At 40.3% G+C, this 25,785-nt stretch overlaps 1 protein-coding gene across 2 annotated transcripts in view; it reads left to right on the forward strand.

The window, feature by feature from the left end:
- The window catches only part of LOC119647418 (capon-like protein), a 389,473-nt gene that overhangs the window by 17,137 nt on the left and 346,551 nt on the right, over nucleotides 1-25,785 (forward strand). For both annotated transcript variants that reach the window (XM_038048308.1, XM_038048306.1), the window contains exon 2: nucleotides 18,492-19,109. In XM_038048308.1, coding sequence (XP_037904236.1) covers nucleotides 19,005-19,109 — 105 coding nt within the window. In that variant the 5' untranslated portion in view covers nucleotides 18,492-19,004. The remainder of the gene's footprint in view (nucleotides 1-18,491; nucleotides 19,110-25,785) is intronic.

The raw sequence follows: 25,785 nt of genomic DNA on the forward strand, positions 1-25,785 counted from the left end.
TATAATTGCTCGGATTAGACATTGCTCCTGGGATAATGATGCCTCATGTGGGTTGGTTTAAATGTTACGGTTACGGTTTTATTCCTGGTGTATTCCTAGGTCGTGCTTTTCGGTCATAAAATCCACCTACTTACATCGATTTAAGCAATGATAAACAATTTTCTGAACGATGTGCAATCTGCCAGTGAACACAAAGCGCTACAATGCGGAAATTATTACTTGTTGAGTAATGAAATTAAATAAAAATGTAGGAGGTTAGATATGAATACAGGCGTTATCTTCAAAAATACAGAAGAGCAGTGTAAATGCTTTAGCATCATTTTCGTTTATTTGCACAGAAAGTTTAAAGAAGAACTAAGTGTCGACCGGCCAAGAACCAAACAATCTTCAAATGATTACGAGAGTTTACGTCATTTCACACTTAAAAGTTTTGCGGAAATGAGAAACTCTGTTAGGGATTTTTGGGATTTCCTTCTATGCTATCTTGTTTGCAGCCTGTTGAGCAAAAAACCACAGTATTTAATGCAATCCGGAAGTGGGAAATTTCCTCCCCACCAGGACTTCGTATTCTCAAGTGAAATTCTTTGTTTCTGATTTGTAAATAGTGTAGAATTTCCGGAGTGGTTCTTTCTGTCTGGGAATCCACCTTATACCAATTACGCCTTAATAAATATGTATATCCACAATTTGCTATGTATGAATATTTGTTAAACAAATTTTGTTCCTTTGTTGAAGTTTTGGATGGTTCCCACTCAAGATCCCTTTTGAAGATTGCTGTCTGTATGGTTCATGTTTTTTTCTTTTCTCAGTAATTCAATAAGCTTCCAGTCTTTATATTTTTTGTATATATTTTAACCAAAAACAAAGCTTAATCGATGTAGATTTCAAAACTTTTCCAAACAAGTTAATTTCTGGTTGCAAAAGACACATCTAAAACTTCGAAGAAATTTTCTTTCCTCTCAATCTTGGGCAATCATAACGCGTTCAATGTTTGTGTGTGGATTCGATTAAAGCAGTCCACTATCAACTTGAAGTTTCATGATACGTGAAACCAAATAGAAAACATTCTAGTTCTTTTATTACGTTCTTAATTAAGGGTTAGCAATGGGAAGATAATTAAGAAACCTTTTCGGACCATAATTGCGAATGTAGCAACCAAGCAAAATGTATCTTTCATTTATTCTGATGGATGGGGAAAGAAGTATGTCCGTGAGCTACTCAATGTCTAATAGTTCGGTTCGTTTGAGTGAGAATGATGCAATAATTAATACATTTGTTGTGTTATACAAAGATACTTCGTGTTGTTCAATAATGGGAAAGGATAGGAAAGTTTTATTCCAATATGTCTGGGTTATTACCGTTTATCTTGGGTTCTTAACAATACTTCGTAGTTAACTTAAGGGGTTAATTCTTGTAGATTTTAATCTCTGCAAATGGTATTCAATATAAACTGGTGGCTGTGCCTAATTCTGATAGTCAGTGATGGCAGTGAAATCCGTATATGGATAAAATATCTAATAATCACCACATTCCCATTTGCATCTGCACGCAGGTGCTAAATGTTTCTCCTAAATTCATGATTGATTCAAATAGGTTAACGACGAAGATCAGTAACTCAGTGTCTCAAGTTGATATTTCTACTCTTACTTTGAGAACGGAAATTGCTGATGCCACTGGACCATGCTCTAATCACATGGGACTCGGAGCTTAAATTGTACTTTAAAAGGAAACAAATCGTATACAGGCGATTCAGTGCTAGATCCAGCTCCGCAAATTTTCTCCTATTTGTGGAGGTCAAATGTCTGTGGAAGATGGTTGTTGCTGACGTGAAGCGGAAGCGTTGTCTCGAAATTTGATCGGACTTATCTATGACAAAAGATGCCAGGGTTTTCGTGGCTACCTTAGCGACAAGTCCCCATATCGATATCCTAAGAAAAACCTTGAATATCTTTATTTTCTGGTTGAGCAGTACAGCCCCCCTCTCTTCTGCATATCCCTAAATATCCCACTGTTTCTCAGCCCTTCTCTCTAGAATAGCTGACTGCTGCTTTGCTTAGGCAGAAGCGCATTTCTGCTGGTTGGTGCCGGGAAACATTTTCTCCGCTGCTACGGAGGCTAAACTTTATCTGGTGCAAGTTGAGTCCTCCTGATGACTGATCTATTATCCAGATGGTACCCATCCTAAAAACACTTAAGGACTCAGAACTTTTGACTAGCTACCGCCCTATTGCTATCATTAATGTGTTTGCCAAACTGCTTTAATTGATGAATACAAAGTTCTGCCTACTAACTGTTGTGCCTATTCGGCAGGCAAATCTACGTCTGCGTGCATCAATGATATCCTTTTGCACATTTCGATAGCAAAATGTAAAGGTCGGCAGGTTGGTGTATATGAAGAACGCCTATGAGAAGGTTGATCTGGCTACCCTTACAGACGTTATGTCACATTACCGCTTTCAAGCTGAAATTGTTTTATGAGTGTCAAGGATAATGTCCAGTTAACGCCTCCAACTAGGGCAGGACAGCGTTCAAGTTGGAAATGACATTTCCCAGGGATATGTTTTAAGTCCAATGTTATTTAATGTCTATACAGCATCCCTGCGTAAAAAATGCTCTGATATAATAGTATTGAAATCTTTCAATATGCGGACGATTTCGTCATTTTGGTCACTGGGAGCGATTGTTTGTCGACTTTCAAATGGTTGCAGGTAAATGCGTTTGTTGATGAATACTGAAGATTGCTTACTAATCAACATAACATAACAACATAACATAACCAAATCCCAATCTTTCAAGAGTAACAACCCTGCTAATTAAAATTAATAATCGTACCCTTGCCCATGTCAAATCCATCACCCTTTTAGGTAGCGAGATAACGAGGACGTGTTCGGTCAGAGACCACTTGAATTCAATTATCCCTAAACCCGTACAGGCAAGCAGGTTAATTAATTTTTCACCCCGTTAGACCATCAATCTCTATGGATCTGTGGTAAGGCCCATTATAGAGTATGCCGCTACGTCCACCATGAATCCGCCAAAATAGTTTGAAAACAAGTTCAACCCAATATCTGTTTGTATCCTGAGAAGATGCTGGGGGTTGACCAGAACCATCCCATTGCATTAGATTTTTGCTTTAGCGAAGGGCCTGTCTCCCCATTACAGAACGCCCCTCTTGGCAGCCAAAGAACTTTTTGAATTAAGTTGCTGAAAATGGTCTCTCTTCCATCTAAGCGTCATTCCGCACCTTGTTTGGGGCACTTGGGGCAGAGCCTAGGTGAATAGGAATAGGAGAAAAGAAATTTGTGGGCTATCTGCAAATTTTCAAACTTTACTGCTAGCGAAACATCAACAATAACGGATAAGGATTGAGCTCATACTAAAACGTTTCTGGAATGTACGCATGCTTGTCGCAGAGGGAGCGAGGGTCCTTAGAATGCTCGCTTTCTACAACTCGAGCGACAATTCCTACGATATAAGCTGAACATGTTGGGCCTAAACGAAGCAAGATGGTGCGACTTTAGAGAGAACTCCCTTGTCTCCTGCGGCAATGAGTTTTTGTATGCTGGAAAACCAAGGGGTAGCTGACACGAACCAAGTGTCGAGTTGTTTCTCACAACCACCAAAGTGCATCACAATTGTACAATTCTATGCACCAACGGAAACTTCCGATATACTGAACACTTTCTACGAGCAACTACACGAAGTTCAGGAGAAGCTTCCTAAAGGTGACATTGCGATCGTGATCTAAAAGCAGAAATGAGCCTTGACAACATTTTACTCGCACTTGTGATGGGATAACATGGTATTGGTAAACGTAAAGATAATGATAAAGCTCGTGGATTTCTGCAACTTCCACCGTCATTGATGGCACATTGTTCGGACAAAGAGCCTACCATAATATCAGCTTGGTTTGAACTGACCGACATTTTTCGACCAATAAGATCGACCACTTCGCGATCAGCAGTAGATTTGGCAGTTGTCTCCTGGATATGTGTAACAAGCCGGTGACATCGACCTCAAAAGGGATCACCGTCTGATGGTTGCGAATTGCGTCCGTCATTTCCCACAGGGCTGGGGAGCTGCAAATGTACTAAGTTCAACATCGATCCAGTTGTCTTTGATCAGTGGGCGAGCTAGCTTCCTCATCGGACGGCAGATGTACTGAGTAAACCGCTTAACAATATCGATGACCATTGGGTTGTCATCTAAAGTGCTCTTTTCTTAGGTGCTACACCGGTCAGTCATGTCCCGAAGGAGGCTGACTATGGAACCGTGAAATCGTGTGAAGGATGATGAGGAGTAGCTGAAGACATGAAAGGAAAACTTGGTCACAGTTCTTAATCGTATCACATCCGATGAGGTTCCTCCTTCAAGAAGAGGAGAAATCATATCGGGCATCAATGCACTCAAACGAACTACAACCGCTATGCTTGGCGGTCTCCACGGAGAATTATTCATCGCTGTTACTGTAGATCTGTGACTTCCACTCGTAAGTAGTGGGATTTCGAAACCTTTCCCAGAGAATGACAGAAGGGGATGATCGTTAAGATTCCAAAGAAGGGCACCCCTTTCGGCGCTGGTGGAAAGCGACCTATGCCATCACTTAAAAGCTACAATACCTGTTGGCGTCGCATCGTTGGGTTACAGCAGTCTGATAATCTCGCAGACGAAAAACTTAGACGGGGCAGAGGTCTAGCTACCTGTACATAATGTGATCGGATAGAAGGAGTGTCAGTGGATAGGTTACACATTAAGGAAGGGTGGCAATTGCATTACTGGCTACGCAAGCCGTGGAATCCACTCCCTCAGTGATGATGGCCGATGGGTGGGTCGCCTCAAGGGCACTTGGCGCAGAACAGCAGAGAAGGAGTGCAGGCGTCTAAGGAAATCGTTGGGAGAGCTGAAGCACATTTGAGGTAACCGAAAACAACAGCATGTAGGTGTGGCTGAACTGTTTCCCTCTATGAACAAGGTGTTATATTCTAGCAATAACCCAGAATCATGTCGCCTTTCTAGTTTCTACGGTGACCGAAAAATTGACAACACTTGGGATATTCATCTCACAAACCAAGCAGTAATAACGTTCTTTCTGCGTTACTGATATGCGAGTATAGTCCAAGTGTGAAAATTGATGAGGATATCCTTTATTAGGATTTTGTCTAAATATAATAATGTTCCTGCTAATGGTGGCACGGTACTGGATGTTACTCAATGCATTAAAGGCGCTACATCCACTTTTGTTGTTTTGCTCAAAATGTGGAAATGGATATACGTCACCACTAACATCGAGTTGACATTGTTCCATACCAAAGTCACATTGAGAGCTTCAAGCCTTTGTTAACAACTATTTCCGCCATGCTATCGGGGTACTATAGCCCGAGACAATCTGGGATAAAAAACTACGCCGACGTACGGGTCAGGTTCTGATAGACATGTTGGTTAGAAAACGGCAGTAAATCGATCACATTTTAAGTAACGACGTAGTTTGCATTTCTGGTTATAGCATATAATGAAATCTATTATTCTGGAGTGGCTGATGAGTGGGTCTTACTGGTAACTCGAGGCGCAGAACAGCAAGGGAGAAGTGTAGATGTCTCATAAAGACCTGGAAGGAACTAGAATGTATTTCGGCGAACAGACAACGATAATGCGTATGTATGGTTATGGTATTTAGGAGATATTAGAAATCGAATACATTCACATAATTTCAAATGATTTCAATAAAAGCTCAACGGTCGCCACCTATTGCCTTGCCTGAGGAAGTTAATAATATCCAGGTTTAGATAAAAATTGATCAATCTCAGCTTATAAAAACTCAAATTTGCTCGGTTTACTTAATATGGAGGTGACTTAGATAATAGCATTTTCGCAAGAATATTTGGGTTAGCTACAATGGGGGAATGCTTTTACTTGGATGCAAATTGAATGGCTACGTCAAACGTGGCGGTTCGAAAATGGCGGTGACTTGTGAGAATATAGTTAATCTGCGGCTTACTGCATCCACTGCAGGAAGATGAGACAACTGTTTAATAACCTAATATTTACAAGTACAAGTTTGTGAGTGTTAGCACTCCCCACTTTCATTTCATGAACTGAAGTCTTTATTCCCGTAGCATAGGTTGCCATTTGCCTTTTCCACGGCATGTCTTCCGCAGACACATGGCTTTTTTTTTGTGTTCAGCAATTGCTAGAAAGTGTCTTTCTCGGCATCTGTTAGACTTACCTCTGGTGTCTATCTAGTTTTATAAATCATCGACCTCTTCATCGATGTCTCGGGTATGACAATAGCAACGCCATATTGTGTGGTTGCTCCACTCACTTCTTCGTAAGAGCACCAATATTTGCTGTGCAGATACGAGTTTGCAGCCGTCTATGCATTAAGGACCCTTGTTCATTTGTCGCCATATGTATCTCCAGATACAGCTGGTCCCGCTCTATCTGGAGATTTACATTTAAGGGGTGTTTTCCTTCTTTAAAATAATATTTTTAAATTTTTTTTTTCATTTTATTGGGCTGGGCAATGTGGTTTGTGTTTTCTTGAAAGATTTTTGTTAAAATAAAAAACGATAATTATAGAAACAATTTAACTAACAATACATTCCTTGCTACTGCTTACGACTTGGTCCCACCTTTCGACTATGTTGTCGTGCCCATTCCGCTAAAAAATCCTACGGTCTATTGGCGGAGAAGTTGTTGAGCCAGTCTCTGAGGTCCTTTTCATTGTCAAAAGTAATGCCTTTCACTTTGGTTGGCAGGGACCGGGAAATATAGAAATCCGTTGGCACCCTTCTTGCTTGTGTCCGCGTGGCGGTAAACGTCAATCAATATGTTGAAGGTCAATTTTAATTTGTTTTCCTTTACTTTACATAGCGAGCGTGTGCGTTGTATGTCCATACCCACGGAATTCGGTAAATACTATCGAATCAAGATGGCTGAGCCCTGTTACTTGCCCGCAGATCATTTTTCAGCCAATTCACGACCGGTTTGGCGAGTGTTTTTCTTCAAAAGTGCTTTGGGGCCATCTTCGTTCGGAGTGGTCACCTCGCTGCTGTTGATTCGATTTCGATGTCATCTCCGTATACGTCGCAAATGTCCCGAGTCGTTGGAGTAGCTCTTTAGTCTCAATGAAAACCGAAAAACAGCAGATGTGGAAATGCTAATTTTCCAGCATCATGGAGCATGACAAGGGTAAGCACAGCCACTACTGATGGCCATCGAACAGCAATCAAAGCTAGGGTTTTTCCTTTTCATCTTAATGGCCGTTTTTCTGAATAGCCCCTAGTCCTCACCGTCAAAGTCTAAAGATTTTCTATATTCTTCCGGGCAGTGCGCCTATAAATGTGATTTTCAACCACGCCATCGGCAGAATTAGATCATTCTTATCTAGAGATATCTAGAGGTACGAAGATCAGTAACACACAGTTGATCAGACTTCCTATTTCGAAATTTAAGAGAAATTTGAAGGTTAAGGGGGTCATCCCGTGTGTCGGGTTGGAGAAATCGATTTTTTTTGCATGAATTGTATCTATATATAGTGGAGAATATGTGGGTAAAGGGATTTTCCGATATTCCGAGTCGTTCAGAAATTACAGTGTTAAACAGATAAGAAGTCTGCAGCCGCGGCTAGAGTACTCGATGAGAAAGAACATCGAATCTTTTTTTACCTGTTAGTTTTTTACCTGAGCCTTATAAATTCGAAGTCAGGTATAAATATAAAAAGATGGAAAACCAATCAATTGTCTAAACTTATTTGCTGTTTGGAATAAAAAGGATAATCCAGTCTAGAGTGAGCACTGAAAGGCTTTCAAGTTATATTCAGTTATATTTTGTTGTAAGTATTGTGCTGTTTGTGTGTTCAGTGATTTTTTTAAATGGATCGTACGAAGGGATATCGCTTTAACGTTCAACGTCATGCTCGCACTAAAAAACAAGTATTTCATGGGAATCGATACTTATCAGAGAAGAAAGGGGACTTCGCATCAACTTCAGCAAAGAAACTTTTAGCAAGCATGAACATGGATGTTCCAATTGCGACAAGTTTTGTATATTGTATATTGGATTTTGCTGGAGTTTTCTCCGGTATTTCTGCAAATAATAAAATATATAATACATAGTAGTAAAAAAGGAATGCGTAGGACATGTCGAGAAAAGAATGGGAACGCTGCTTAGAAATGCAAAGAAGAATCACAAAGGCACAGGTGGAAAAGGGGCTGGAAAACTTACTGATAAGGTTGTTAGCGACGTCACTACATTTTTTGGGCTAGCTCTTCGTGGACACGCAAATTCGATAGAAGGAATGAAGCAAAAAATTTGGGCAACTTTCTTCTTCATTCCTTCTTCTTTCATAAATGTTCTACAGATGAAAATCCTCAGGAGGACAGTTGGTGCAAATAGCGCAAAGCGGAAGCTAAAGGAGAACTGGATAGTTTCCAAAATGAGAAGGCATCTTTGACTGAAGAAGTTCAAATAGTCATCAAACCAATCTACGAAGACTTGTCACGAGATGATTTGTTGAACAGATGTTTAGGAGCAGAGGCACGGAATAACAATGAGTCGTTAATTGCATTGATCTGGACTTTCGCTCCTAAACACCTTCATTCTGGGGCCAAGTTCGTAGAAATAGCCACTTTTCTGGCTGTAATTATTTTCAATGAAGGATTCAATGGCATTCTCAAAATCCTAGTGACAATGGGATGTCAAGTTGGTCACATATGTCAGATTTATGCCGACCGCCGTAATGAAGCGCGAATTTGGCGGTCCGAACGACGATTGACTGACCTCGCTAAAAGAGCCAGAATTTAAACCAGAGAGCAACAATCGGCCTTACAAGACTTTTTTGAAGAAACGGTGGGTGCTCTCTATGGACCAGGTATAACAGATTAATGGTGAGTTAAAATTTTACTGTTGATAATCACATTTAAATTTTCAAATGCGTTTTTCTCGAAACTGCATCTTGAAAATCGGCTGCCACCATAGCTAAAAAACTATCCAACTAAATTCTTTGAAATTTTCACGACTTCTTTAATACATATTTCTACGGTCCGCAAACTAGAGTAATTGCAATCGGACAGGTCGTTTTTTTTTTATTCATAAAAAAAGCCGTAAAAAAACACCAAAATCCAAAAAATTAAGTTTAAAAGCCCACCAAAAATTTACCTTTTAATATTTTCTAATTATCCTAGTTTGCGGACCGTGGAATATTGTCCACATTAAAATGCCTTTTAGTTTTTTTCCTCAGATGCACATAGCGCCCTCCGGCGTGGCGACAGAAAAACACCTTTTTTTTGGAGATGGGTGCATAAATTGACACGTATTCCAAAAACTAGCTATGATATCAAGCTGAAAAATTTATCATATATACTAGAGATATCAATAAACATATGGTGAAAAAATCACATCACATCACATCATTCTATCTTTATCCAGTCCTTCAAAATAATTTTTGAAAAAAAGGCAAAAAAACGGCCTTCACACGGGATGACCCCCTTAAAGCAGAAAGGTTGATTTGCGGTTGTTGGACGTTTGAGTTCTCGACCATAACAATGTCCTGCCTAAGGTTCCTCGCTTGTATACAAATATTTGGTATTTTTTGTCTGTTTATGTCCTCCTCTATTTATTATATATTAATGTGCATATTGAAAAAAAATTAAAAGTCCAGAAGTGATCAATATTTCTGTTCTTGTTGGATGTGTCCACTTTGGAAGACATTAGCAAAACCACGAAATCTTGTTGGGCGATTTTTTCTTAGTATCCTAGTTGAAGCTGACGATTTATTGCAAAGGATAATATTTTATCTGGGTGAGAAAAACGCAGCTTATATTTTCTGGCAATACCGAATAAACGTAATTTTCTAATTGCGTCAGAAGTTGGTTTTCATTTCCCCCGTCATCCTGAGAGCGTTTGCGTCGATGTACAACTACCGATGAAACACTGTATATCACTATCAAGAAACAAAGTAATATTCAAAGCTTGCCAGACTCTGGAAAAGTCGAAGATGTTAAAATTGGTTGGCAAAGTCAAATTTCTAGATGCATGGAACATCATCCTCTTCAGTTGCTTAGAAAACGGACAAGCGATAATTGGACAGTATCAGGAGGTTATTGCATCGGTAAGTGAAAAGAAGAAACAACCGCACTTGGCAAACAAATTGTTGAATTCCATCAAGGAGTGCACATCTGCAACTTTCTATGGCGGAAAAGAAATAATAATCGACAGTAACGTAATAGTTCAATTAGAACTTTTGCCTTGAAACGTGTTAGACCATTTCATTTTGGAAAAATAAAGCGACATTGGAATAAGATTATTACCCTGATTTGGCTCAGGTCCTCATACAACTGAGTCAACTGACATCTCACAGCCAGTCTTCGATACAAACCCTTCTGCCATTAGTGAGATTTAAACCGCTATCCGCGGGTGCCACACCTTAGGGTTGGTGATATTGAGGTCATCCCCTTAACAGATTCCTACTTTGAAAACCGCCCAGGATCTCATTTTTCCTGTGACTTCATAAGTTTGGGAAACGTTCTATTGGAAAAAAAATATAACTAAAATAATTTTATCTTTCTCCCTCTACTTTTTTTCCAAAGATTAATTGAATAACTATTAAGTATTAAAGCCACAAATTTCATGAATTATCAGATAATACGCAATTCTCCCATAAAAACCATCAAGTTATTTCTGAAATGTGAATTTCGTGGTAGAACTCACTAATTGTTAGCTAATTGCTCTTCCAAGTTTTTATGTGAAAATGTTAATCGAAATCCATGTGTCGTTTCATGTGTGCAGGTTTTATGGAAAGGATAATTGGTTTCATTTATTTTAATTCTCTGTGATCATGGAACCATTCCGTACCAGCTAAAATTTACGAAATTTCCATACGGAAAAAATATTTACGTAAACTGAGCACATTTATTAGTTCCAGGAAAAAATCACTAACCCCGAACCTCCCTCAACATCCGAAATCAACTAGTACTTGGCACCTACACCGAAAGCCACAAATAGAGTGTTTAGATCCCATCCCTTCAACAGTTGACGTCAAAACTGAATACGTAGGATATAACTGAGGCAAATAAAAACTCCCACTAAATGGTACCATTCAGACCCAAGCGTTACCCTTGCTATATTTCATGTGGGCTTTATGGCTGCTTGTTGTCGCCGTGAATGCTAGCAATATTCAAGGTATTTAATTCTAATTACTCTCTTCATCATTCCAACGATAAAATGGGAGGTCCTTGTAAGGTAACGTACTTATGGAATTAAAGTATTGTGCAAATGTGCGAATTTAAGTTTCGCAAGGAATGTTAACTATGAGTTTCTACCGTTGCCCCATATGGACTAGTCCTTCCAGCCGGTTGGCATAATATAAAAACATATGCGAGCAATGAAATGATTTCCTCGGTCCTTTTAGAGTGTTAGTGAACATTTTACAGGGAATAAGCGAAAAATCCATTAATTACTCTTTAGCTTTTGTAAGGCTCTAATGAACACATAATTACACTTTGTTCGACTATTTGGGTTCGAACAATGAGTTGTAAAAGGCATATGTTCCTTGGGTTGAATGAAAAGGATGTGCTTTTCATAAGGTGAATGGAATTCCAGTGAATGCTTTCCCATGTGAAGATAATGAGTTCCGTAATTCCATGCATATACTTATATACATAATATACATAGAACTTTAAAATTCATTTCATTATAGTTATTTGGTTGTTGTAAGGTTTATTGTGCAATTAATGTAAGTGATAAACACTTTCGGGAACGGTTTTTAATATGCTCACATTCCATATCAAAAGATACTTTTTTAAATAACTTTTACTGCGATTTACTGCGATTCTCTCTAAATGCTTGTAGTACAATTGCATACATGGTCTCAGCAGGAGCCTATTATACGATATGTATAATAGGATCCACGATGATGGTGATGGCAATGGATACGAAAGAGTACCTTCTTTTAATGCCACTGTTAGCCAGGATGAGTACAACAAATTATGTGGCACAGACATACCACGAGTTTACTGACACATTGTAAAATGCTGCATGTTGTAAATCATAGTGTTAGCATTACATTCGGTATGATTTACAACTTTCCTAAAGTGGTAAGATTAATGGTAAATCAGTCGGATATTCATCCTTGAGGAAGTACGAAGTTATATGCAGGATGTTGGTGTCAGATGCAAATTTGTCAGATTTAAGACTTACTGTGTTTCAGGTATTTCCTTCCATACCAATAATGAGTGTTATCCTTGTGTTACTAATCTTCAGATAATATAGAAACAATGCATAGTAAGTAGATGGGTATCAGTGGCCGAGGGGTCCAATTAGCGATGTGGTGTGCCATTTTAATGTCAGACGCTCCTAACACCGTGACTCGCGGGGAAGAGGCAAGGGGAGCAGGTTCTAGCCGGCTCAAATCTTTGGATCAGCCCGTAGCTTTTACGAAGGATTGTAGTTTATTCATCCTGCTAGAGATCAAGATTAAATTAGAGCAGGGAAATTACAAAGGAAGTGTCTGGGGGTTTCACTCTTCTTCCCATGACTTCGACAATGCGAATTGTAGGTATAGTGTATACATTTGCACACATCTGGCTTAAAGGTTCTCGCCGTTGCTTGTTGTTGTAGGAGAGCCATATCCTCCCTAACTGGTGAGATGGTGAGATTGAGAGAGTTTTTCGGTGAAGAGCGGATCGTTAGTGACTAGTAAACGTCAGACACACTGGAGACCCCCCGGAGCCGTCGAAAACACTCTGCTGATTAACATCATAATTGAGGCAGGAGCCAACCCCTTCGGACTCTGATCGGGTACTGTGCATTGAACCGGTACTAATGGAGTGCGTCGCTCCGCCTACCGAAAGATCCATCAAGGGTTAAAGCACCCGGGATGCGAACGACCAAGTACAGAGGAATTCCTGCAAAAATATCCGGCCGCCCCAATATCTTACATTGCTTCTTTTCCAGAAAGAGGTGCAATTGAAATCGCTAATACTGGACAGACGGTTGTAGATGTAAGTCAAGTGGAAGTGCAGTCGATCGTCTTTAAGAGAGTCGAAGTAGAAAGGCTTATCAGGCAACGCGTAGCAGTTGTGAATTGCATGTTGATTGCAACCTTTCTCCAAAAAAAAAAATATCAACAAAGACGTGAAAACGCGTTGTTGGAACTAAAGAAACTGCTGGATGACATGGAGAGCAACAGAAGATTCGCGAAAAGCAGAAGAAATCGTGTTTCCTACTGAAACACAAACAAATCCAAACAGACTGCAGATAATTCGTTGTCGATCGAACTAGGAAACAAGTCGGAATACCGGAAGCTCGCGCTTCGGGTATAAAGGTTTTGTGTTCATCTTATGTAAGAGACGCACATTTCTCTGTCCGTATATAGCTACAAATCCAACATAATCCATCATATTTTTCCAAACTACGAGACATACGTACATATTAGAGCCATAGATATCACGCTCACCCTAAACAAACAAACTGCCTATTACCTGCTGTACACATATATGCACGTATCTAAATTTATCGTGCCCATATTTCCGATTTACGTCTTATATCTATCTGAATTAGGCACTACCCGCAAAGTTCATTAGCACGCATATATTATATACCTACATACACACATGTCTGGTTGACAAATAACTAAAAAACTAAAACAAAATAATTGTCTGCGACCCAATTCATAAGAATTCATTTCGTTGTGGTATTGACGAATTGATATGTGATGATGACGTCATGCGGGTTGTAGAGTGCACGAAATTCACAAAAAATTGTAAAGTTTCACCCCCAATAACTTTGTTAATAATAGTTGGATTTTCTTCAAACTTGACCAAACTGTGCATTATATTCTTCATTACACTCATGCCAAATTTTGTATTTCTGGGATGAACATAAGGGGGGGTCCCGGGTAAATTTCTAAAATGTGGAAATGTACTATTATTAACTTTATTTGTGCAGATATCGGAACCGGATATATTTTGAGGCCTAGATTTCGTAGAGATGCACCACTGTGATTTTTTCCAGATTTTTCGGTTGGATAGGTTCTGAGAACGAGACCTGTTACACTTTTTGTGGGTCATATTTTCAACCCTTACTCCCCTATGTTTCATCTAATATCAAATATTGAACCAGATTCGAAAAGTACTAATTGAGACCTTTCATTTGATACCCTACTTGGCTACATTCTGTGAAAAAAAAATTTGCACCCTCCATTCACATGTACGAAGAGCCCCCCCTTAAACTTAACGCAAGATGGCGCCACTTACTGCATGTAAAGGGATCACCAGATTACATACTCTCACCAATTTTCGTGACAATCGGTCTAGCCGTTTCCGAATAAATCGGGTGTGACAGACAGACAGACAGACAGACAGACAGACAGACAGACAGACGGACAGACAGACACCGTCACCATTCTAATAAGGTTTTGTTTCACACAAAACCTTAAAAACTAAAACAAAATAATTGTCTGCGACCCAATTCATAAGAATTCATTTCGTTGTGGTATTGACGAATTGATATGTGATGATGACGTCATGCGGGTTGTAGAGTGCACGAAATTCACAAAAAATTGTAAAGTTTCACCCCCAATAACTTTGTTAATAATAGTTGGATTTTCTTCAAACTTGACCAAACTGTGCATTATATTCTTCATTACACTCATGCCAAATTTTGTATTTCTGGGATGAACATAAGGGGGGGTCCCGGGTAAATTTCTAAAATGTGGAAATGTACTATTATTAACTTTATTTGTGCAGATATCGGAACCGGATATATTTTGAGGCCTAGATTTCGTAGAGATGCACCACTGTGATTTTTTCCAGATTTTTCGGTTGGATAGGTTCTGAGAACGAGACCTGTTACACTTTTTGTGGGTCATATTTTCAACCCTTACTCCCCTATGTTTCATCTAATATCAAATATTGAACCAGATTCGAAAAGTACTAATTGAGACCTTTCATTTGATACCCTACTTGGCTACATTCTGTGAAAAAAAAATTTGCACCCTCCATTCACATGTACGAAGAGCCCCCCCTTAAACTTAACGCAAGATGGCGCCACTTACTGCATGTAAAGGGATCACCAGATTACATACTCTCACCAATTTTCGTGACAATCGGTCTAGTCGTTTCCGAATAAATCGGGTGTGACAGACAGACAGACAGACAGACAGACAGACAGACAGACAGACAGACAGACAGACAGACGGACAGACGGACAGACAGACACCGTCACCATTCTAATAAGGTTTTGTTTCACACAAAACCTTAAAAAGCGAAAGGAGGAAGTTGCATCACTGATGACTTCACCCAGGTAGTCTCCAGGGGTCAAAAGAAGAAAGTCGAGAAGGACAGAAGGAAGCAATATGCAAGAAACAGCATGCGAAGAACTGTCTGCTCAAAGTTAAGGTGGATACAATGGTGGTTGAAAAAACGAAATGGGGCTTGATTGCCACCTTTACTCATTAAATCTACGAAGGCCTGATCTTGATGGAAGTCCTCATTAAAATCCGCTATAAGGTGAAACCCGGAGACAGTGAGGCAGAAGTGGGTGTCAGTGTCCTGTCTTCCTAATTAAACCCGTGAGCAACAAACCAGACTACGTTCTGCGTGACTATCAAGGACTTACTGGGAGAGAAAGTATTATTGATCTCCAGTCTACAACCTATGTGTTTGGAAATTCGATATCTTGACTGTCTTTAATGACCGAAGTGGAAGAGGCCATCAAGCATGAATACCAGATAAGTGTTGTTTGTGCGGATTCTGGAGGCCAAAAACTCGTTGTAATGGGAGTTGCGAGGAAATTTCGTAACCCTACCGACGTAGATGTTGCGTCGAAATCACTGGTGTTGCCGGTGGATGAGTTCTCTAAGAGTGATCACGTAAAAAATCAGGGCTCTGCGAAAGTTGTCTTCACTTAATGCCAAACAAATGGACCGAATTGACTGGGCATTATTCCCTGTCAGGCTAGCTCAGTGGTTAGAGTGCTAGGGTGCCGCAGCGGAAGGTCACGATTCAAGTCTCGAAAAGTTCATCCGGAGAATCACTGATCTATAAGAGAGTTCGGGAGTAGGCAGATTCACGGTGGATACTATCGTGGAGGTCGCGAATGTGGTTCATTAAGCCGAGGTACACCGCCGCCGATCTAGACGAGTAGTGCTTCTCGTAACGCTTGATTTCAGAGATGCTTTTAATTCCGTAAGATCGAAAGATATGCTTGGCTTACTAGAAAATTCATTTCTTTTCATTGAGCGATTATTTGAGAAACTTTTCCCTGTTCTATGCGGGGCTTACGGGACAGAAGCTTGGTTTTATTGTATTTCTTGCTAAGTGCTCGCCATCTCACAATAAAACCGAGTGGGTCCCGGTTTGAACATTTACAGAACCTTTCTCCGCCTTTCCTTATAGGCGTAGAAGGCTATAAAGCCCCCTTAACCTCAGTTCTATGTTTAATGTACAATTTAACTTAGTAGCCACGGCGGTATGATCCAGATACCTTACAATGTAAGAAGGAGGAAGGAAACATCCCTGACACCAATATTACCATTTCATCGGTGGGATGTTCATTTGTCTTTGACGCCTCAAAGGCGTGCTGAGCTACAGAGAACTTCTCCATTGTCGTCCTTAAGTGGATATCCACGATGCACTATATGTATTGACCCTGTTCACGAACCAGCTAATTACATCCTCCGTGATTGCTGATTCGGTAATCTCATACTACATAATCTCCTAACGGGGTTCTGACTGACGGTCTTCCTCTCTCGCAGGCGGTGCGTCCAGACTAGCAGCTAGGGTCTCATCGGAAGACTCCGTTCAGGAGCCTTTCGACTTTTTAAGAAAGAAGGGGCTCCTATGTTCCTTGGCTAGAAACTTATTGACTCTAGCAGAATCACTGATGCTTTCGATGTTCTAGAAGTGATCCAGTCAGGACTTATACATTTGAGGTAGTACTTATATAATGGCCGGTATTTATATCTATAACAGGTAGACCTCCTGGGTTAGCTTCCTGAGACTGGACAGGTCTTTGTTTTACAACCGTAGTGTATTTTCCAGGATATAAAACTTTAAAGGTGATTTCGAATCCCTTCACCTGAGCTACGACTTTTTGTTTCAATTAGTCTCTCATTCCAACGTTACCACTGCAAGCTTAGGAGAGTTTGTTCTTGATGATGTGATCAAACTTCCTCCAGTCGATCCTTCTGGTATCTCTGAAAGGGTATGATACATTTATAGCGATATTCAGATTGATAAGTACCCGCTGTGATCCAAGAGGGACCATTGATCAGACACTTTCCCGTTCTTCAAACTAACAGTCCCATTGTGCGCTAGTAAGGTGACATTGAGGAATCCTTCCCACCTTTATCGTTACTTTTCGAACTGTTTCAAACCATATCTCTCGAATTGGCAACAGGCTGGTTTTCCACGCTGCGATGACAGATGTCAGATGTTTTAATTCTTCTGGTGGAACCATGTAAACTGAGAAGATATATACGCTCTCCGTTCTCGCCTGGTTCAGTTTGATCAAGGTTAGTGTCTTGGAGCTCTAGTCCAAGCACAGAAAGGTGTGCATGATCTTTTCAGCGAGGGTATAGGCTCTAGGCCTGTCCCGGTCTTCTTTCGCTATGGAATAACTTGTAATAATTGCTTTGTCATCGCCCGGTTTTGCAGAGCTTAGCACTTTGACTTTTGCGATCGTGAGTTCGAGTCGCACTTTGTAGTTCATCTTTTACAGTGCCTCCAAGCACAGTGCTGCAAGAGGGAAAGGAGTATACTCCAGAATTCCATCATTTCATTTCGTTTACACCCTGAATTTCCAACTTACATCGTTGGAATCTTCGCTCAAGTTGAAAAAAATGACAATTCTTGGGCCCACAAAATCATTGCCCAAGAACATATACAAATTCTAGAATCATAACCGTTTTCGAAAGCGTAATGTTGTAGCCGTGGTATTAGTCCTTATCCGAGGTTGTCAGAGTCTCTGCCTCCTATCCACTGTTTGCTGCTTCCTGGACAGTTTATTCTGAGAGAACATTCCCAAATTTACTGCAAAAATATTAGCAGACTAGGAAATGAAAAGCTAAGCAGGAGCTATTTAGAAATAACTTTGATCCGAGTCCAATTAGACTAGATTGGCCTTGATAAAAATTCGTAAATTTTCCATAAATCTTCATCAAATAACAAAGTTTATTGCAAAAGATAACCCTCTGATATCACCAATATATTTTTCATTTGCTTGTTGGCTAAGAGATTTGGTTCTCCGAAGACTGCATACATACATTCTCTCCGATATCCATTTGTCTCTATAATCCATGGTGGCCATTAACATGCCACATTTAACTAAATTTCTCATAATTTATTGTGTCGCCAACTCATTTTCCTTTTATCTGACGTTGAGAAGTTCCATCTGACTTATGAGCTACCTCATTCTCATACAACACACTCGTGAACCATGTCAAAATATACAAATAATAAACTCATCTCATTTTCCTCCTGTTTTTCTTTCAGATTGAATATTTTATTCATCATCTTCATTGCGACACCGTATCACACATCGAGCGGATTGGAAAATAGAAAAGCACACGACATCTTCAGTCACCCTCTTCCACTATCAGGCATATTTCGGAAGAAATAACAAATCTGAACCAAACATTCCCGGAAAAAATACAGGCAAAGGAAAAGTAATTCTCCGAATATCAAAATAAAAAATTCACAAGTTAGAAAAGTTTCTTTCGAAGAAAGAAACAAGAAAATTTGCCGACAGGTGAGCAATTTTCGCGAATCCGAGAAAGTTTGCTGCTCGGAGGAAAAGTAAAAGGAAAAGAAAATCGATTCGACATAGTAGTCTTAAGGGAAAAATCAATTTATCTTAAAAATTTTATGAGTGCGAAAGGTAAACGAAACGGCGGTGGAATTTTGGTGCATGCTCGAAGGTCGTTGCGTAAACGTAGCGCGCGCAAAATGAAATCGTTCTCATGATATCTAACGTGGACGCAATCAGTGCTTGTTAATTACTTAAGGATGCCTTCCACACAATATGATCTGGTCAAAGACCAGGATCAAGATTATAGGATTCCAGTACACGATGAGGCGGCCTTCTATCGCGGCATCACATTTCATGCTAAGGTGAGTTTCTTCTAAATATTTTAATTAATTACGCTAAATTTAATTTTTTTACATCTCCTACCATGTATATCAGCATTTTTAACCTGTTGCTCAATTTAAATTTATCTTAGAGTACACTTAAAATGATCCTGGACAGTTATCAACTTGCTCTTCTCTGAGGGTGTCGGGTGAATGGATAATTACTTTCGGATTAGAGAAATACCTCCCCAATAGCTACACTATCCTAGGACTCTTTACTTCAGAGATAACTTGCTCGATATTCACCTTCAACAATTGCATTAAGGCTACCATGTCAAATTACACCTCTCTTAATTCTCTTCATCATTCATGATAAAATCAAATCGCTACTGTCATTCAGATATATTTAATGAACATTCTATCTTATTAGCTTTGCACACCTGAGAGATTATCTATTGATATTGCACTACCAACTATGCACTGAAATATCACAGCCGCAGCCTGGACAAAGCAAAACTTCATTTATGGACACACCTGGGCTTATCCCATCTTATTGCAATCCGTAGAGATTAGCAGCTTTAAATTGAATTGCAGGAAATTGCTTTTTAATTGAATGAAAAAGATTTTTACTGTTAACGCCAGTGTAATAGAATTTTAACGTAGTGGAAAGTTGATGAAGTTTCTCTGTTAGAATTTCTGCAGAAAGGAAACGTCTCTTCGAGGACTGAGCCATTAACTGGAATGTTGAAGTCTTTGAGGTGCTTTTATTTTTTATTTATGTGGAGTTAATTACGTCCCAAGTGCGAGGACTGAGGTTAGAATGTAACATTAACATTAAAATAATAATGCAGGGTAGTATGGACTGTATTTTATAACCAATTATCGTTTCTAATAAAAATAAGATAGCTTACCTGTCCTGAAACGTCTCAGTCTTTACGTATTCGTTGGAAACTTGGGTTATTAACAGGAAAAAAAAGCGAACTCTTTGCGCGTTTGAGGTGGACAATCCTCCAAGAGTTTTTGGTTCCTCACGGAAGGATGGACGATTCCGTAGCCTAAATAAGGACGAAATGTGGGTGAGGATCATCTAGTCCGAAAAAGTAGATGTGGTAGACCCCGCCTGAGATGGAGCGATGGCGTAAGCGAGGATTCCCTGTAGCTATTGGGAATATCGAATTGGTTCATCTTGCGGTAAAATCGGGATGTTCAGGAACTCCGAACATTCCGGTTTTGCACTGATTGAGCTAGGACTAGACCGGACACTAGTTGTTGCGTCGTTACGGAGCTCATCATATATCTCTTAGTTTTTTTATAATCTTTGAAACAAAAACATTTGGCCAAAATGTCAAGCGATGGCGGCTTTACGGTTTTTTACCAGGGCTGAGGCAAATCGTCAGACGTTGCCTCACCTCTGCCCTGGGAGCAGTGTGACCATAGCGGCTCGCAGGTATTGAGTGCTCCTTTATATAATTCGCACTCAACATGTGCGAGCCGATACGGTCACGCTGCTCCCAGGGCAGAGGTGAGGCAGCGTCTGACGATTTGCAGAGGTGAGGCAGCGTCTGACGATTTGCCTCTGCCCTGGTAAGAAATCGTAAAAAATACAGATAATCCACTACTTAATCATATAGTGACTTGCTTAAAATGGATGCTATATGACAGCTAGTTTGGAAGATGGTTGAGTACAAGAGATTACTCAATAAAGCAGGACTGTGGGATATGGTTTTTATGACACAACTCCTAAAACCGTGACTGTTGTAGGAAAACAAGTGGAATGAACCTCGAAAGCTATTACCATATTGAGAAAGCCATCGGAAATAAACCTTGGCGAAGAAGAAACGAATGAGTTGATGAAGAGTGCCAGTTAGCAATAAAAGTAAAAAACGCCGCATATAAACAATGTCCGAAGCTACCCACGGGAGCCAAACGAAACACAAATTTAGATTTAAAACACGTAGTTTAAAAAAATTTGCCGAAATAGGAAACGAAAACATATAAATGACGAAATTTACACATTGAATGGTAATTTGTAATAATTACTGGCACTTACGCTAGTTAAAAGACTAAGAGGGGGAGCTACCCCAAAAACCGAAAAAAATGGCGAAATTTACTGTGAAGGTCCGCCCGTAAATTTTTAAGCTACATCGAAGTGCCCTATCGACCCGTCCTTGCACATCTATGCGCTAGCCAGGCTCGGAAAGGGGGATCGAATAAAATCGAATCGAAATAAACAACATGCGAACTAAACCTGGAAATGAAAAAAAAAAAATAATAAAAGATGTCTCGACCGCGCGCGTGGATCCTTAAAACTCCGCGTCCACGACGGATCACGTCTTCCATCGATGTTTCCCTTGCCTCAGATGTTTTGTGAGGCGCGGCTTTTGAGGTTCCCGCCCTGCATTGACCTCTTCAGGCCATTATATTGAAGGATGTCCCTTTTATATGAAGAGTTCTACGGGGTTGAGGTGGGAAGGAGGGAGTCCCCAAATTAAAAAACGCCTTATTTCAAATTCATGCTAAAAGCGTTGGGTGCAATTTGTAATGACTACTGTAGATTGCTGATGTTCAAAAGACCATGTAGAGTGACTCGAAACGACCAAGAGGGGGAGAGCTATCCCAAAAGTCTAAAAAAAAATGAAGAAATTGATCGTGAAGGTCTGCCCGAAAATGTTGAAGCTTCATTGTTATGTCAGAAAAAATTATTTACATTTCGTTCATCGTCATGTCTGTCTGTTACATGCGCGACACGAGTTGAAGCAGGCTGATGCTGTGGCGCCTGATGGATTCGAGTCTTGAAACACAGACAAGTGCCTTCGAACCAATCTGTCAACTTGTGGCATGATATAGGCAATCGTCGCCTTAACATTCTGGGTGGAAGGATCAATCCAACTCACAGGATCTCTTCTCGTGGACACCGCCAACCTCAGAGGTTATTGCAGCATGTGCACAGGAGAACTCCCGTCCATAGTGCTTATTAATGGAGAAACACCTATCAAATTGTTCCCCGCCGCAGAAAATTAGATAACCAAAATCTAGCAAAATGGATCGTGAGAATTCAAACTTTTTTGTTAGAAATCAGAGAACAAAGTGAAAATGAATCATTGAAGACGGAACGGCACAGCATTCGACCAACTACTTCCGTCACTTTAGAACTACTTCCGTCAAAGAAGAAAGAATAATAATAATAATCGTTGGCGAAGCAATCCATATTGGATCAGGGCCCTTAAGTATGTTAGAGCACTTCATTCAAGACCGTAACGGTACACTACAGTATACTGCAGGAGGCATTGTGGTCAGAATTGCTCGTGCCTGAGATTAATACCCTGATTTGACTCAGGTACTCACTCCCAGCTGAATCGACTGGTATCTGACAGCCAGTGAAGACAACAAATCCCTCTGTCACCAGCGAGATTTGAATCGCGACCTTCCGCTATGACGCTATGACAGCCCAGCGCTCTAATTACTTGATTCACCTCGACGCACATTCCCGTGTTTGACTAGTACAAGGGCGTGCAAGCAGGTTTTTGGGTTAGCTCTCCCTTCTTGGCCTTCTCCAGCCACTAAGGATGGTCTTTTAACCATCGCAATTTCGGTTCGTTATTGCAAATTTTGATAGACTGAATCTAAGATCCGTCTACAACCTGACGAAAGAATGACAGCAGGAATTCACCCAACCCACCCAATCTCCGCACATCTTAGAATTAGGGAAGCACCACCTACACTCAAAAATGTGACGGGGGTATTAAAAACGATTAGAAACAACAAAGTGCCGGATGTGGATGGAATACCTGCTGAGCTACTAAAGATAAGAAGTGTAGATATGGCGACCGGGCCTTATGAGTTCATAAACACTATTTGGTCTTACGAAATTATGCCAGAAGATTGTCGCATTTATACCAAATGTGGAAAATTCTACTGCAAGAAATATAGAGGAATATCGTTGTTGTGTACATGTGGCAAAGTGCTACCAAAAATAATTGAAAGAAACTTAGAACCCTCCTCAAACAAATAATATGTGCGAATATCTGGACTTTTACTTTGAAAGTCAACAATCGATCAGATATTTTCGGTAAAGCAAATGCTGAAGAAGTGCTTGTAGCAAACTATCCTAGCTTTTGATTTCCAAAGTGTCCTAGGTTCTCACTGTCACCATTTCTAATGTCTCTGGGAGTGTTAATCACTCGGATTTCCCATTCAAACGACTACACGTTAAACTCTAGCTTTTCCTGTACGTCGTTGATTTTCGCCCTTACAACGTAGGCTCCAGATAATTTTGAATGGTTAGTCTTTCTTTGTTTTTTGAATGGTTAGTCTTTCACATGTCCATATTACGACATTTAAAGTCGTGTCCCTCAGCCAAATATATACGGTTGGCAATATCTCCTAAATTGAGCATAGCGCGTGAACTACACGTACACGCAATCGTTGTCGATTTGCCGAAATGTGGTTCAGCTTCTTCCAGGTCTTCCGAGATATCTACACTTCTCACACCACATCTGTTTCTAGAACGACCCACTTTTTTTAAAAGATGATTTATCCGCTGCCCCTTCCGATTTCTAATCAAAAAGTCATAAGCACCAAACTTCCGGTTCCCTGGTACAGGGCCGCACGTAATAGTATCCCAGATATACTTCCAGTTACTGCTCTTTTCCGAAGTTAGTGAAAAGCAGGAGGAACGGTGATGTGAACTTCGGACCACGCGCTACAATGATCTGCTGGATATTCATGTTATCGGTACAAGAAGATCTAGAGCGGAGACGAATCTGTTCTCTGTTGATCAAATTCTCCGGATATTCTTTCTCTTCTTCTCATCATAGTAGTTTACAAAATTATCGAAAGGCTTATGACTACTTAGAAACTCTTTCATGATGCTGTGCGCTGTAGCGGAATCACTGTTTTTTTGCGGCAGCTTCTGTTTCCTCCACCAAGTAATAGTGGAATTACATTTATCAGCATCCATCTCAAGTCGTAGTCACTAGCAGAACTCTTAGCTCCTTACGTTCATCGATCGACTTGCATGTTTCCGCAATCAGCCAGATCCTGCGAAGTCTTTTTGGAACGTGGCCGACAACTTCTCCCACACCAGAGATTGCGGCCCCGAGCTCATCAACATTCTCAATATTCTGGAAGAAAGCTGGATCGCAGAGATGGTTCCTATTGAAATTCAATTGATCTTGTGGCATTCCCTATCCTTGAACATGGTGTCACCGATGATGAGTTGATTGAAGACACAGTAATATAAAAAGCCACTCACTGTTGTTGTTGCGGTCCCCAAAACCATGTAGGACCATGCCGAGACTAACCATCTCTATTACATAACTGAGCAAAGTGTTGTCAGCACCCACTTTGCTATTCAAATCATCTATCACAATGTCACCTTCAAGAGCCCTACTCTGAGCTGCTCGTAGTTGCTCATAAAAATCATCCTTCTCTTGAATATAGGAAATCTCTTTTGGTGCGTGACACGCCAAATGGGAGAGATCTGTAAATATATGGCAGGAGCGTTGGGATTACTCGGGAAAGGGCCGGTGGACACACAGGCTGATTCCTACCATGAAGTGGCTGAGAAGACAACATGGGGAGATTAATTATAATCTCATCCAGTTTCTGCCGAGACATGTCGTCAGTACTTCTTCAGGTTCAAATTTGACAATTCGCCCAATTATCCAAACTGCGAGGGAATCCCCGAGGACTCTGAGCACATATTCTTCCACAGTCCGAGATTCAGGGTTGAGAGGAGAAACCTAGATGAAACTTTACGTGAAGTACTGATGCCGGAAAATGTGAGCAGAATGCTAACATCGCAGGAGGTTGCGAAAAGCGGAAGAGGTGAGAAAGGGGCGGTGACAAGTTGGCGGCTTTAAGTTGGATATAGTTCGTAGCCCGGTCCTTTTTGCGATTATATAAAAAGGAGCGATCTATCTATCTGTTGCCACTTTTGGTTCACAGCTCCCAGGACAGAGGTGGGGAAGCGTCTGATCAATTGCTCCTGCCCTGGGCGAAACCGTAAGTCATTTTTTCTATTTTCTTTAATTTTTAACTGATTCATTTGTTGTCGTCATCACTTTGATTGGTGAGACAGTCTGGAGATCTTCCTAAATCCTTTTACAAGAGCAGAGAATGCAAGTTCAGTTTACATACTCAAATCCTTAATCTCTAATTTTTCCGCCAAAATTCATGGTCTTTTGGTAAGGTATGGAAATATTTTGCGGGGATTGATCCCATGTCTGATTAGGGATGTGGCAGTTTTTCATTAATAATAATCGTTGGCACGACATTATCAATGAAGGGAGAATGATGGGCAATCTCATTGGATCTGATTTTCGACACGCGTTAGAACACTTCATTTAAGACCAAAATGATACACTATAGGACTATGATACCCTATAACAGGCAATATAATCAGCATTTCAGTCACCGGTGATTAGTACCCTGCTTTGACTTAGGTACTCATTTACAACTGAGTCGGCTGGTGTCACACTTTATCCATGCTTGAACCGACACTTGCAATGTGACTATTTAATGCCTACAGAAAAATTTTCTGCCCGTTGGTTCCCGAAACTTTTTAGCATTCATTTCGGGAATACCGATAGTCATAGTCTATTGCCTCATTCTCGTGGTACGCTTCCTAATATCAATTATGAGGTGGCATTGGTATTACCTTAGACACTAAGATGTTATAGAAGCTTAACGTTATTATGCTCTTCTATGGAAGGTG

This window comes from Hermetia illucens, chromosome 2 (assembly GCF_905115235.1).
Source record: "Hermetia illucens chromosome 2, iHerIll2.2.curated.20191125, whole genome shotgun sequence".
NCBI classification, from domain to species: Eukaryota; Metazoa; Arthropoda; class Insecta; order Diptera; family Stratiomyidae; genus Hermetia; species Hermetia illucens.